This window comes from Oryctolagus cuniculus, chromosome 20 (genome assembly GCF_051225735.1).
Source record: "Oryctolagus cuniculus isolate XC-2025 breed Fujian yellow rabbit chromosome 20, ASM5122573v1, whole genome shotgun sequence".
Taxonomy (NCBI): domain Eukaryota; kingdom Metazoa; phylum Chordata; class Mammalia; order Lagomorpha; family Leporidae; genus Oryctolagus; species Oryctolagus cuniculus.
Window position 1 is genome coordinate 50,182,728 of NC_142886.1, and position 13,119 is coordinate 50,195,846.

General features: G+C 50.5%; 1 protein-coding gene across 17 annotated transcripts in view; it reads left to right on the top strand.

Moving 5' to 3' along the window:
• The window catches only part of TECPR2 (tectonin beta-propeller repeat containing 2), a 121,239-nt gene that overhangs the window by 73,012 nt on the left and 35,108 nt on the right, over nt 1-13,119 (top strand). For all 17 annotated transcript variants that reach the window (XR_007915142.3, XM_051834821.3, XM_051834827.3 and 14 more), the window contains 4 exons: nt 685-826; nt 3,271-3,511; nt 5,414-5,503; nt 7,337-7,570. Coding sequence is in view for 16 of the 17 variants with exons in the window: in XM_051834821.3 (XP_051690781.3) it covers nt 685-826; nt 3,271-3,511; nt 5,414-5,503; nt 7,337-7,570 (707 nt within the window). In the remaining variant the exon portion in view is untranslated. The remainder of the gene's footprint in view (nt 1-684; nt 827-3,270; nt 3,512-5,413; nt 5,504-7,336; nt 7,571-13,119) is intronic.

Here is a 13,119-nt window from a genome sequence, read left to right on the forward strand (position 1 = left end):
TGGAGCATTGGGTTAAGCCACTGCTTGTAACGTTGGCGTCCCATATCAGAGTGCTGGCTGCTCTGCTTCTAATCCAACTTCCCGCCAATGCACCTGTGAAGGCAGCAAAACGATAACCCAAGTGCTTGGGCCCCTGCCAGCCACGTGGGAAACCAGGATGGAGCGAAGCTCCTGGCTCCTGGCTTCAGCCTTGCTCAGGTCTGGCTGTTGTGGACATTTGGGGAGTGAACCAGCAGATGGAAGCTAGCTCGCTCGCTCGCTCTCTCTCTCTCTCTCTCTCTCTCCTTCCCCCTCCCGCTCCCCTCTCACCCCCTTCTCTCTCCTTCTCTCTACCTATCTCCATCTTTCCTTCTCCTCCCATTGCACTCTGCCTTTCAAATAAGTAAATGAATAAGTCTTTTTAAAAAACAAAAGATCTAGTCCTTAGAGAATTAGATTAAGTTAATCTTGGTTTGAGTTTGACAGTCTTCGGTGAGTGTTTGTTGTGAGCCAGAACTATGCTGGGGGCTGGGTGAGCTGAGGTGGCTGGGACTCAGCCCTGCCCTCACCACCCCCAGTCTAGTGGGAGCCATGTGGACAGTCTGGGTGAGGGTGTGGAGCACAGCCCTGTGTAGACCATCAAGTCTGCTCCCTGCCACACTGCGCAGGCTGGGGCAGCTGCTCCCCTATTGTGTTCATTTTCAGTGAAAGGCAAGCGTTGGAACCTGTGTGCATAACTCTGGGGGATCAGCAGACCCTCTGGGCCCTGGACACCCACGGAAAGCTGTGGTTCAGAACCGGCATCACAGCCAAGAGGCCCCAAGGAGATGATGACCACTGGTGGCAGGTGGGTATCCCTTTTCCATAGAGAGAGCACTGAATTAGTAGTATTTCCTTTCAATATTTGATGCAGTGAACTTTCCTGTGTTTGAGTACATTAAAAACATGAAGAACTTTTTATCACAGGAAATAACTTCTCTTGCTTCAATAATTCATATTTACTTACCTTAGTGTTGGTTATAAATTGTTTTAGGTTGAATAAATCCAGTGATTTCCATTTGAAGACCTCGGTAATGATGATGTTGAATTCTGAGCTGACATGCTAAGAAGGGAAATAGTAGGTTTGAAAACCCAACCCACAATTAAAACTCATACGTCTCTCCTTGTTTGAAAAATCTAGAAGTAAATGGTATTTCAACAAAGGAAGAGAATTCCCCACCCACTCCCAGAAAAGGAAATGATGCGGGGGGGGGGGGAGGGGATATACCAGGCTGCTTTTGGTGTGATGTCCCAGCCAGAGTAGCCTCAGGATTCTCGGAGAAGTAGGTGGCTGCTCTCCGTTAGTGTCGCTGCAGCTCCCGGGACAGGGGCGGCAGCTGGGAAGGGCGCACGTCTCTGAAACGCCACTCCTCCATTGGCTCACTTTTTCAGACTCCTCAGACTTGCCTGTTGAAGGCTGCTCTTAGGTCTTGCAGATGGGGATGAAGGAGAATGAGTTGTGTTTACTCCTTGATGAATCTGCAGTATACACATGTGTCTCTAGTTTGCTACACTAGCTAATATTTATTAAATTACACAGTTTAAAAGGACTTTCTGTGTACTTAGAGCCATATACCTATGCACACAAATACGTGTAATACTAAATTCTATTTTTAAATTGCACAAAGAAAACTAGATAGCACTTTATGACAATATTCAGAACATTACATTAGAGAAATTTAATTTGAAAGAACCATCTTGGAGGTGCTTGGAAGCAGAGCTGTAGTAAACCCTGTAAGACTTACTTCTCTGTACTGCTAGAGCCAGTGTTATGTGTGGCTGCTAAACTTTCCTTTCTCGTAATTTGCATTTTGCTCATCTGCACATTTTTGGTGCTGGGAGTGAGTCTGTCATCGACTTTGTGTGTAGCCTTCACAGGACCACTGCTCCCAGCTGAGGGGAGTGCTGGACTCAGCTCACCCCCCAGGAAGCACGGTTCCCTGAGCTGGCTGTCACATAGCAGTGCATGCTTTGAGTCCTGGAGGAGGACTGCAGACGCCCATGTCCCCATAGCTCATTCTAGAACACAGTGCAGGGGACTGCTGGCCGGCCTGCCAGCGAGCTTTCCTGAGCATGTTGACCAAGGCCACAGGCTCTGCAGAGGCCCTGGGCAACTTGAAACCCTTCGCCCTCGCCTCGGTCGGGGCTTGTCCTTTCACTGACGGCCACGGGAAGCACTTGTCCACATAACACAGCGCAGGTGGCCTTCTGTATCTACACAGTCTACCTCCTCAGAGGCAACCCGACACGGACCACTGATGTTTTTAAACTTTCTTTCTTGTTATTTTTACTAAACAATACAGTGCAACAGCTGTTTACATTGCCTTGGGTGTTATAAGAAATGATTCAAAGCACACAGGAGGCTGTGTATTGGTTATGTACAAATTCTACACCACTTTCGCAAAGAGATTTGAGCATCCATCAGGTTGGGGATCCGTAGGGACTGAACTCTTATCCCGTAGGTACCAAGGGGCGGCTGTACTGACTTACACTTATTTTCTTTTTCTGCTTGTTATAAATCAGTTTTCCCACAATAAGCATCTTAACGTGTGATCTGGGAACATGGCCTGCACGAGGCTGTCCTCGGAGCGGGGCCTTGGTGCTCATGCTGTTCTCTGCAGCCAGCGACACAGGGCAGGAGGAGGAGTGACAGTTGCAGAGAGTCAGATTCCGACTCATCCCTGAAGACCTGACTTAGGATCACTGCCAGACAGGGAGAAGTTTCCCTCGGAGAGAGGCCCTGGGCTGTGTCTGCAGATGCTGCTCAGGAACGCCGCAGAGGCCATGCACTCCACAGCCTGGTCTGTGCTGGGCCTGGCACCTTTATGATCATCATCATCACATCTCTACTTACTTTTAAAAACCTAAGTTTTATATACTGTCCATTGGAAATTAGTCTTTCTCACTCTTAGAATAAAAGACTTTTGAAAAGATGTGAGGGGGTGATTTTAAACACGAGAATAAATGTGCCTGTTGTAACAGACCACAGAATATAAAAGTGTGTAAAAATGTGACCATCTTCTTCCATCCCTCTTATCCAGACCTTGGAAGTGGTTGCAGTCAGTGCAGGGTATCCTGCTACACTTGGGGGCCTTTACGAGCACCTGTGTGCAAGTGTGGGGGAAGGTTTTGGTGCTCTTGTATCGGGAAACTCAGAATTAAAGATGTGGGCGAGCAGTGTGCTGTGGTGCAGGCAGAGTGGGCCCTGAGAGCTGCACTGACTACAGGGCTTTTCTCGCCTCCTCCCTCCAGGTGAGCATCACAGACTACGTTGTGTTCGACCAGTGCAGCTTATTCCAGACCATCATCCACGCCACACACTCGGTGGCTACGGTGGCCCAAGCACCTGTAGAGAAGGTGGCAGATAAACTGCGCATGGCATTTTGGTCTCAGCAGCTTCAGTGCCAGCCAAGCCTGCTGGGGGTCAACAACAGTGGTGTGTGGATCTCCTCAGGCAAGAATGAATTCCACGTCGCCAAAGGTAGTCTCGTAGGTAATGAGAACTACTTTACTTTCATGATTTCATTGTCTCATAGGCAGCTTCACTTGTAAGTCAGCATTTAAAGAGCTAAAGATCCCAACCTGAGAAGATAATATGGTGCCACTGGAACTTTTTTATGCTTCGTGATCAGTTTCTCTTCTTTTTTAAAAAAAATCCGTCATTCCTAAAACTTGAATCGCTTGGGCCAGTGTTGTGGTGTACCGGGTGGAGCTGCCGCCTGTGACGCCAGCATCCCATGTAGGCATGGACTTGAGTCCTGGCTGCTTCACTTCCAATCCAGCTCTCTGCTAATGTGCCTGAGAAAGCAGCAGCAGATGGCCCAGTGCTTGGGCCCCTGCACCCACGGGAAGCCCAGAAGAAGCTCCTGGCTCCTGGCTTTGGATCAGCTCCGCTCTGGCTGTTGTGGCCATTTGGGGAATGAACCAGTGGATGGAAGACCTCTTTCTCTGTCTTGCCCTCTCACTGTCTGGAGTTCTACCTCTCAAATAAATAAATAAAAAAAATTATTTGTTTATTTATTTATTTATTTATTTATTTTGACAGGCAGAGTAGACAGTGAGAGAGACAGAAAGAAAGGTCTTCCTTTTGCCGTTGGTTCACCGCGCTGATCCGATGGCAGGAGCCAGGTACTTATCCTGGTTTCCCATGGGGTGCAGGGCCCAAGCACTTGGGCCATCCTCCACTGCACTCCCGGGCCACAGCAGCGGGTTGGCCTGGAAGAGGGGCAACTGGGACAGAATCCGGCGCCCCGACCGGGACTAGAAGCCGGTGTGCCGGCGCCGCTAGGCGGAGGATTAGCCTAGTGAGCCGCGGCGCTGGCCAATCTTTTTTTTTTTTTTTTAAAGCAACTGGAGGAGTGGGTACTTGTTAGTTGGGCTGATGCTGGTTGGGACGCTGAGACCCAGCTGGAGTACCTGGGTTGGTAACTGGCCCTAGCTCCGAACTCCAGCTGCTTGCCAGTGCAGATGCTAGGGGCAGTGGTAGTGGCTCAGATATTGGCCTCCATCACCCCAGGAGAGACCTGGATTGCGTTCCTGGTTCCCAGCTCCAACCCACCCTGTCCCAGACCCAGCCATTGCCAGCATTTGGGGAATGAACCTGTGGATGAGATAACGCTTGCCGTCTCTCACTCGCTCTCAGATTAAAGAAAAAATTAAGAAAAGTAAATGGCTCTCATTTTGTGTTAATAATTTCATATTTTAAGAGAAAAGGTCCAGGGCTGGCACTGGCGTAGCAGGTAAAGCTCCTGCCTACAATGCCAGCATCCAGTATGGAAGCCTGTGCATGTCTCTGCGGCTCCACTTCCCATCCAGCTCCCTGCTAGTGGTTTGGGAAATGCAGTGGAAAATGGCCTGTGGACTTTGGTCCCTGCTGCCCACGTGGGAGACTGGGTCCTGGCTTCGACCCAGCTCCGCCCTGGCCATTGGTGGTCATCTGGGGAGTGAACCAGTGGATGGAAGATCTCTCTGTCCCTCTCTCTCTAATTCTGACTTTCAAACAATAAATGAATCTTAGAGAAGAAAGAAAGTGAAGAGAAGAAGAAGAAAAGAAAAGATCTACCCAAACCTTATAGTCTATTTCCTAGATGAAACCATTGCCACTGTTGCAAATGCACGATTGCAGCCAGGCCTGTGAGTGTGCGTGAGAGCCCACACAGGGCTTCGCTTCTGCAGTGACGCCTGCTCTGTGAATGTCCCCAGCCCCTCCTTTCCGCACACGGCCTCCCGAGCCCGCCCTGAACTTTGCTCAGAGGAGGTAAAGCAGCGCTTCTGGCCAGGACTTTAGGATGAAGCAGAATTAGCTCTAAGAGGCTCTGAAGCCCGCCTGTCACCTGGAAGTAAAGCTCCTGTCGCTTGCTCACCTTGACCTGCTCTCCCGTTCTGTTCCGCGCAGGCACTTACTGGAAGAATGTCGTTCCCCGCGGGACAGCCTCTGCAGCAAAGTGGGCCTTCGTGCTGGCCTCTGCTGCTCCCGCCAAGGAAGGTGGGTCTCAGCCTGGTTGAGAAACCTGTTGGATGAACTGGCACTGTGACCACGGCCTGAGGGATGACGGGGACTCAGCTGTGGCGAAACCAGCGCAGAAATGTGCTAGGGTCATGGCTAGCAGCCCTGTCCGTTGAAGGAAAGCCCGTAGCCAGATGGGCCTGCCCAGGAGAGCCACCGGGAGGGGAGGGACTGCATGTGGAGAAGCAGACAGAGTCTAAGCAGAGTGGCTTGAAGGAGGGGACCATGCGGTGGGCCAGTGGGCCTGTGGCAGACACACGTTGCAGAGGCTACAACTTCCTTGGGCATCTTCCCATTTTCCCCTGTGAATTCCTCTCTCACCACCTAGCAGTTTCTTTGTGTCTTGTTTATTACAGCCTCTGGCTAACTCGTGTCCCCCATTTGTATCCCTGGTTGGCCAGGCCTTCCCTGTAGGGGCATAGTTTCTGGTGACTTGCAACTGGACAGAACTCAGAGCAGGCGGTGTGGAGCCCCGCTGCCCGCTTAGCCCAGGCAGTTAGGTGACTTCTGGGAAGGAAGTGGGAGCATCCTCTCATGACTGCACTGGTGATTAGAGGAGATGCCTCCAAGTCTTCAGTTACAAGGAAGCAGTCTGGTTTCCTCAAGCCCTTGGTCCTGCTGACACATGAGCAGTGTGGGCAGTAAACGGTCGCTTCCTCACTCACCAGGGTGTTCTGACCACAGTTCTGAAGTCCAGAAACCTGTGAGGACAGACAGTTACTTCCTGAGTTTAGTACAGATTCTCACGGCAGCAAAACCTGCCCTGCACTGAGGGGAGACCGCCTGCGGTGTGCACTGGTGCTGCACGCCGGTGCTGCAGGTGTGCTGGTGTGCGTTGCTGGGGGCCGCCTGCCCACCTGCCCGTGGCTGCTGGTTGAATACACGGCATACCCACGCCCTTAGGTTTCCACAATCCAAAGAATTTGAATTCCAAACAGATCTGGCACAGGCTTCAGCTAATATTCTATCACCGAGGTTTTAATTCCCCCAAAGATTACTGGGAAGGGCTCCGCAGCGGGTGAGGGGAATGAAAGGATGTCATCTTTGAGGGGAGAATGGGAAGAGCAGGATTCCCAGCTCCTAACCCTGCTGCAGCACCAGCCTCCCCGTCACTGGAAGAGCAGGGACAGCACCAGGGCACTCTGTGCGGTGAGGCTGCTCCCTCCGGGGTCCTGAGCACGCTGTCCTTTGCTCGTGGGGAGATATAGCATTTTTATTTAAAAAACTCTGCTGCCTTTGTTCAAGTTAAACACTCCCAGCTCATTGTGAACGAGAGGCCAGAGCTGCCAAGCCGCGTTATAACCTTAAAGTCTCATAGGCCTGGTTTTCCTTCTGTTTATTTGAAGTATCCAGGGCTTGTCTCTTGTAACCAGCTGGTATTCCCTCTGCCTGCGTTGGTGACAGAGTGAGCAGCATCTGCGTCTGGGTGAAGGCAGAGGTTGCCAGGGCCAGTGTCACACCGTAGCAGGGTAAAGCCAGTGCCTGCAATGCCGGCATCCCATATGGCTGCCAGTTACAGTCCTGGCTGCTCCACTTCCTGATGCAACCCCTGCTAATGCACTTGAGAAAGCACCAGAGGGTGGTCTACACGGAAGGCCTGGATGCAGCTCCTGGTGTCAGGCTATCCTGGCTATCTGGGGAATGAAGAACCAGAGAATGGAAGATCAGTCTCTCTCTGTCTCTCCCTCTCTCTGTCACTCTACCTTTCAAATAAATAAAATCTTAAAAATTGTAGGGCGAAGGCTGCCTTGTGTGTTTTGGGGTGGGGGCTTGGTGAAGATGGTGGGTGATCAGCGTGAACCTTTCCTGCAGGAAGCTCCCTGTGGCTGTGCCAGAGCAGCAAGGACCTGTGCAGCATCAGCACCCAGAGCGCACAGTGCCGCCCTTCCACAGTGCAGCTGCCCCCTGACGCCGAGATGAGAGCCTACGCCGCCTGCCAGGATGCACTGTGGGCCTTGGACAGCCTTGGCCAGGTCTTTATCAGGACTCTCTCCAAGAGCTGCCCCACAGGCATGCACTGGACAAGGCTGGACCTTTCTCAATTAGGTATGTGTGTGTTCACCTGTGCCCTGCCTGCTCCAGGATGGTGTTGGTGAGGTACTGGATTTCAGGAGTGTGATTAGCTACTCTTCAGGTTAAATGGGCTTCTTACTCGTGTTTAATATGCTTCATGCTGCCCCCCCTTAAGAGTTGTGGATGGGAGGTGGTGGTGGGCAGTATGGTTCAGCAGGTTAAGCCGCTGCCTGTGATGCCAGCATCCCATATGAGCTCAAGTTTGAGTCTTGGCTGCTCCACTTGTGATCCAGCTCCCTACTAAGGCACCTAGGCAAGCAGTAAAAGATGGCCCAAGAATTTGGACCCCTGTCAGCCACATAGGTGGCTGTGGCTTGGCCCAGCCTTAGCTTTGTGGCTATCTGGGGGGAATGAACCAGCAGCTGGAAGCTCTCTGTCTCTCTTACTCTCTGTAACTCTGCCTTTCAAATATATAGTCTTTATTTTTTAAGGAATATGATTGTCTTATTAACATGCAAGATTTTTTTTAAAGATTTATTTGAAAGGCAGATTACAGAGGGGCAGAGAGCAAGAGAAGTCTTCCATCCACTGGTTCACTCCCTAGATGGCCGCAGCAGCTGGAGCTGGGCAGATCCAAAACCAGGAGCCAGGAGCCTCTTCCAGGTCTCCCACATGGGTGCAGGGGCCCAAGGACTTGGGCCATCTTCCACTGCTTTCCCAGGCCATAGCAGAGAGCTAGATCGGAAGTGGAGCAGCCAGGACTCAAACCAGCGCCCATATGGGATGCCAGCACTGCAGGCATCAGCTTTACCCGCTATGCCACAGCACTGGCCCCTCAAATACATCATCTTTTAAAAAAAATGTTGGGGGAGTAATGTCATGGTACAGTAGGTTAAGTCTGCCTGTAATGCTGGCATCCCATATGGGTGCTGGTTTGATTCCATTCCAGCTCCCTGCTAATTTTCCCCAGGAAGGCAACAGAAGATGACCCAAGTGCTTGGATCCCTGCAACCATATGAGAGATCTCGATGGAGTTCCAGTTTCCTGGCTTCAGCCTGTCCCGGCCCTGCCCTGGCTGTTATATGGTCATTTGAGGAGTAAACCAGCAGATAGAAGATCTCTCTCTTTGTCTCTCCCTTTCTCTCTGTAACCCACTGCCTTTCAAATAAATTGATTTTTTTTTTTTTAGTAATGTAATTTGTTTAGATTGATTTGTTTATTTGAAAGGCAGAACTACAGAGAGACAGAGGCACAGATCTTGCATCTACTGGCTCACTCCCCAAATAGCTGCTGCGGCTGGAGCTGGACTGGTCTGAAGCCAGGAGCCAGGAGCTTCTTCTGGGTCTCCCACATGGATACAGGGGTCCAAGCACTTGGGCTGTCCTCCGCTGCTTTCCCAAGCGAGAACTGGATCGGAAGTGGAGCAGCCAGGTCTCAAACTGGTGCCCATATGGGATGCCAGCATTGCATACAGTGGATTTACATACTATGCCACAATGCTGATCCCAAATAAATAAGTATTTTAAAAAAAATAGAGTGTTCAGGGCTCATATATTTTCAGATAAGGTTGCCACTAAGAACTGCCTGAAATAGTACTGTTGGTACAGCTGCCTCTGTCACTTGGTCTAAATGTGGGACATAGGTTTGTGACCTTTAAATCTGAAAAAAAAAAAAAAAAAAAGTGGGTGTGCCCTGCACTAGGCTGCAGGCCACGCTTATGTGTCTCCTCAGCATGTGGAGCTGTGCCCAGCACAGGACAGCTGCTCCGCACACGCAGGCCAGTGCTCGGTCAGCAGGTTGGAGAGGTGATGTGCTGCGGGTGCTGCTTTCCCCGCGGCTCCCTTGAAAGTGACAGCAGAGGCTATTGCAGTGTGCACCATCTGGACAGCCTTCATTCCAAGAAAAAGTGAACCTCAGTAGTAGACTGTTCTCCAAGTAAATTCTTTTCCTCTATGGGTAAGAGACTGATGTTTTGGTTTTGGTTTTGGTGCTGAAATCTGGGAGAGACTTTTATTTATTTTCTCTACCTGAGAGGCAGAGTGACAGAGAGAGCTCTCCAGATGCCCTGCAGCAGTTTCCTACCTGGATGGCGGGGACTCGAGTACGTGGGCTGTCACCTGCTGCCAGTGTCTCGTGGGCCTCAACTGAACAAGTGTTTAGTGCCTGAGAACTCAACCGTGTGTACTTGCTTACTTTAAAAAGAAGAGGAGAAAACAGAAGGGAGGGCGAACTGGCTGTCTGCCTCCTCCCCCAGCCCAGCTGCATCCTGACGTGGGGAGCTGCCGGCAAGAGCCTCTCACCACCTGTGGGTAGGCGTTGCCCACAGCAGCCTAGGCTGGGCTGGGGTGCCCCGCTGCTCTAGCTCAGCCCTCAAGGCCCCTGCAGGCTGCTGGGCGGCGATAAGGCCTCTGGAGCATGACCAGCTGTGTCGAAGAAGCGAGCCCTGTCCCACAGCTCGGGATGTTCCAGCGTAATGGGGTAATGGTGATTACTCCTTGGGCCTCCTCTGGCTTTTAGACCTAATGGTCACCTTCTAGCTTTCTGAGGTCATTTGCTAGCCCTGTTACTGACCCTGAGGGACCAGACAAGGCTGCAGCTGGTAGTGGCCTGGATTCTGATGCCGGCTGCCCCTACTGCTGGCCCTGAGAAGCCTTTGTTCTGCCTACAGACCCACTGGCTCTGCACCTTTCTCTGCCAGCCCCCTCCCAGACCAACTGGGAGATGCTGTGAGTTCCTCCGGGCGTGTGTACGTTCTTTCCACTATTCAGTCTTGAGAACTGGGGGCAGCCGTGCTCTTTGGGCTGGATGAGAAACAACTGTTTCCCCGGTGCCACCCCATCTCGGCCACTTGAGGGACTGGTGCACTATTATGGGGTGCACAGTCCATGGACGTTGTGCCAGGCTCCATACTGCTGGAACAGCACTGCGGGGCCTCCCGCCTCCCTCCTATTTCAGTATAGTCTCCTCAGCACTGCTAGTGGCTGGTGTGGTCTCTGGCTTGGGGGTGAGTTTAGATGGAGCCATCTTCCCAGAACAAAGCTCAGGTGGTGGTGCCCTCCATGTACTGCTGCACGTTGCCAATAGACTTAGGCTGGGGTGGCACCTAGGGCCCCACAGTCTGGCCCCACCTGCTGTGCCTGTTCTTGTGCAGGGCGAGCCCCTGCCACCCAGCTGTGGCTCCAGCCGGGTTCTTCAGTGGGCCCTGCACCTGTGGCCCCCCCTCGTTCTGGGAGCTTTCCTGTCTTCAGCTCTTCTTCCCGTAGGACGAAGCTGGGAGTGCTTCTCCAGCTTCCTTCCATCCATGTCCCTGTCATGTCTTCCGCCGTGCCCCTGGGCACTCTGCCTGTTCTCTGTCTCTACAGTCATTCCGTGCTGACTCATGATCTTTTTTTTTTTTTTTTAAGATTTATTGGCCGGTGCCACGGCTCACTAGGCTAATCCTCCGCCTTGCAGCGCCGGCACACCGGGTTCTAGTCCTGGTCGGGGCGCCGGATTCTGTCCCGGTTGCCCCTCTTCCAGGCCAGCTCTCTGCTGTGGCCAGGGAGTGCAGTGGAGGATGGCCCAGGTGCTTGGGCCCTGCACCCGCATGGAAGACCAGGATAAGTACCTGGCTCCTGCCATCGAATCAGCGTGGTGGGCTGGCTGCGGCGGCCGTTGGAGGGTGAACCAATGGCAAAGGAAGACCTTTCTCTCTGTCTCTCTCTCTCACTGTCCACTCTGCCTGTCAAAAAAAAAAAAAAAAAAAAAAGATTTTTTTTTCCCCAGAAACCTTTTATTTAAGGAATACAAACTTAATTGCATTTCATAAATACAACTTTAGGAACATAGTGATTCTTCCCACCATACCGCCCTCCCACCCACCTTCCTACCCCTTTTCCTCCTCCCTCTCCTAGTCCCTTTCTTCTTTTGTACTAAGATCTATTTTCAATTAACTTTATACACATACAGTTAACTCTATACTAAGAAAGGAGTTCAACAAATAGTATGGGAAAAATCTTGTTCCTCAGCAGTTGGACAAGGGCTGTTCAAAGTCGTTGCATCTCAAAGTGTTAATTTCATGTGATCCATGTTTTGGTGATCTATTAGTTATCACAGATCAGGGAGAACATATGGTATTTGTTCTTTCGGGACTGGCTTATCTCACTAAGTATGATGGTGTCCAGTTTCATCTATTTTGTTGCAAATGACAGAATTTCTTTTTTTTTTTACATATCCCATAATTTTGTTATTAGGTCTTCATTTGAGGGAGATTTGGGTTGATTCTATATCTTAGCTGTTGTGAATGGAGCTGCAATAAACATGGAGGTGCAGATAACTCTTTCATATGCTGATTTCATTTCCCTTGAGTAAATTTGCAGGAGTGGGAAGGCTGGGTCATATTGTAGGTGTACATTCAGATTTCTGAGGTATCTCCATACTGTCTTCTACAGTGGCTGTACCAGTTTACATTCCCACCAACAGTGGATTAGGGTACCTTTGTCCTCACATCCTCGCCAGCATTTGTTGTTTGTTGATTTCTGTATGAGAGCCATTCTGACCCGGGTGAGGTGAAATCTCATTTTGGTTCTGATTTGTATTTCCCTGACGACTAGTGATCCTGAGCATTTTTTCATGTGTCTTGTGGCCATTTGGATTTCCTCTTTTGAAAAATGCCTTGGAGCCAGCGCTGTGGCGTAGCAGATGAAGCTGCCACCTGCAGTGCTGGCATCCCATATAGGCGCCAGTTTGAGTCCCAGCTGCTCTACTTCTGATCCAGCTCTCTGCTATGGCCTGGGAAGGCAGTAGAGGTCCAAGTCCTTGGTCCCCTGCACCCGTGTGGGAGACCTGGATGAGGCTTCTGGCTCCTGGCTTCAGATTGGTACAGCTCCGGCCATTGTGGCTAATTGGGGAGTGAACCAGCAGATGGATGACACCTCTCTCTCTCTCTCTCTGCCTCTCCTTCTCTCTCTGTTTAACTCTGACTTTCAAATAAATAAAGCTTTGAAAAAAAAAATAAAAATGCCTTTTTAAGTCCTTTGCCATTTCTTAACTGGGTTGTTTGTTTTGTTGTTATTGAGTTCTATTTTTGTTTTTTAAATAAACCCTGTCAGAGGGAAACATCCTTTTGTTTTTTTTTAAGATGTATTTATTTATTTGAAAGAGTTAGAGAGAGAGAGAGAGAGAGGTCTTCCATCCAGTGGAAGCATTCCATCCAATGGATTGGGCCATCTTCTATTGCTTTCCCAGGCCATAGCAGAGAGCTAGATTGGAAGTGGAGCAGCAGGGTCTCAAACAGGATGCCGGCGCTTTAGGCCAGGGTGCTAACCTGCTGTGCCCCAGTGCTGGCCCCAGAGTTTATTGATCTATTTGTAGATTCTAGTTATTAATCCTTTATCAGTTGCATAGTTTGCAAATAATTTCTCCCATTCTGTCCATTGCCTCTTCACTTTGTTGAGTGTTTCTTTTGCAGGGCAGAAGCTTATCAATTTGTTGTAATCCCACTTGTTTTGGCTTTGACTACCTGTGCCTCTGGTTTCTTTTCCAAGAACTCTTTGCCTATGTCAATGTCTTGCAGGGTTTCCCCAGTGTTCTCTAATATTTTG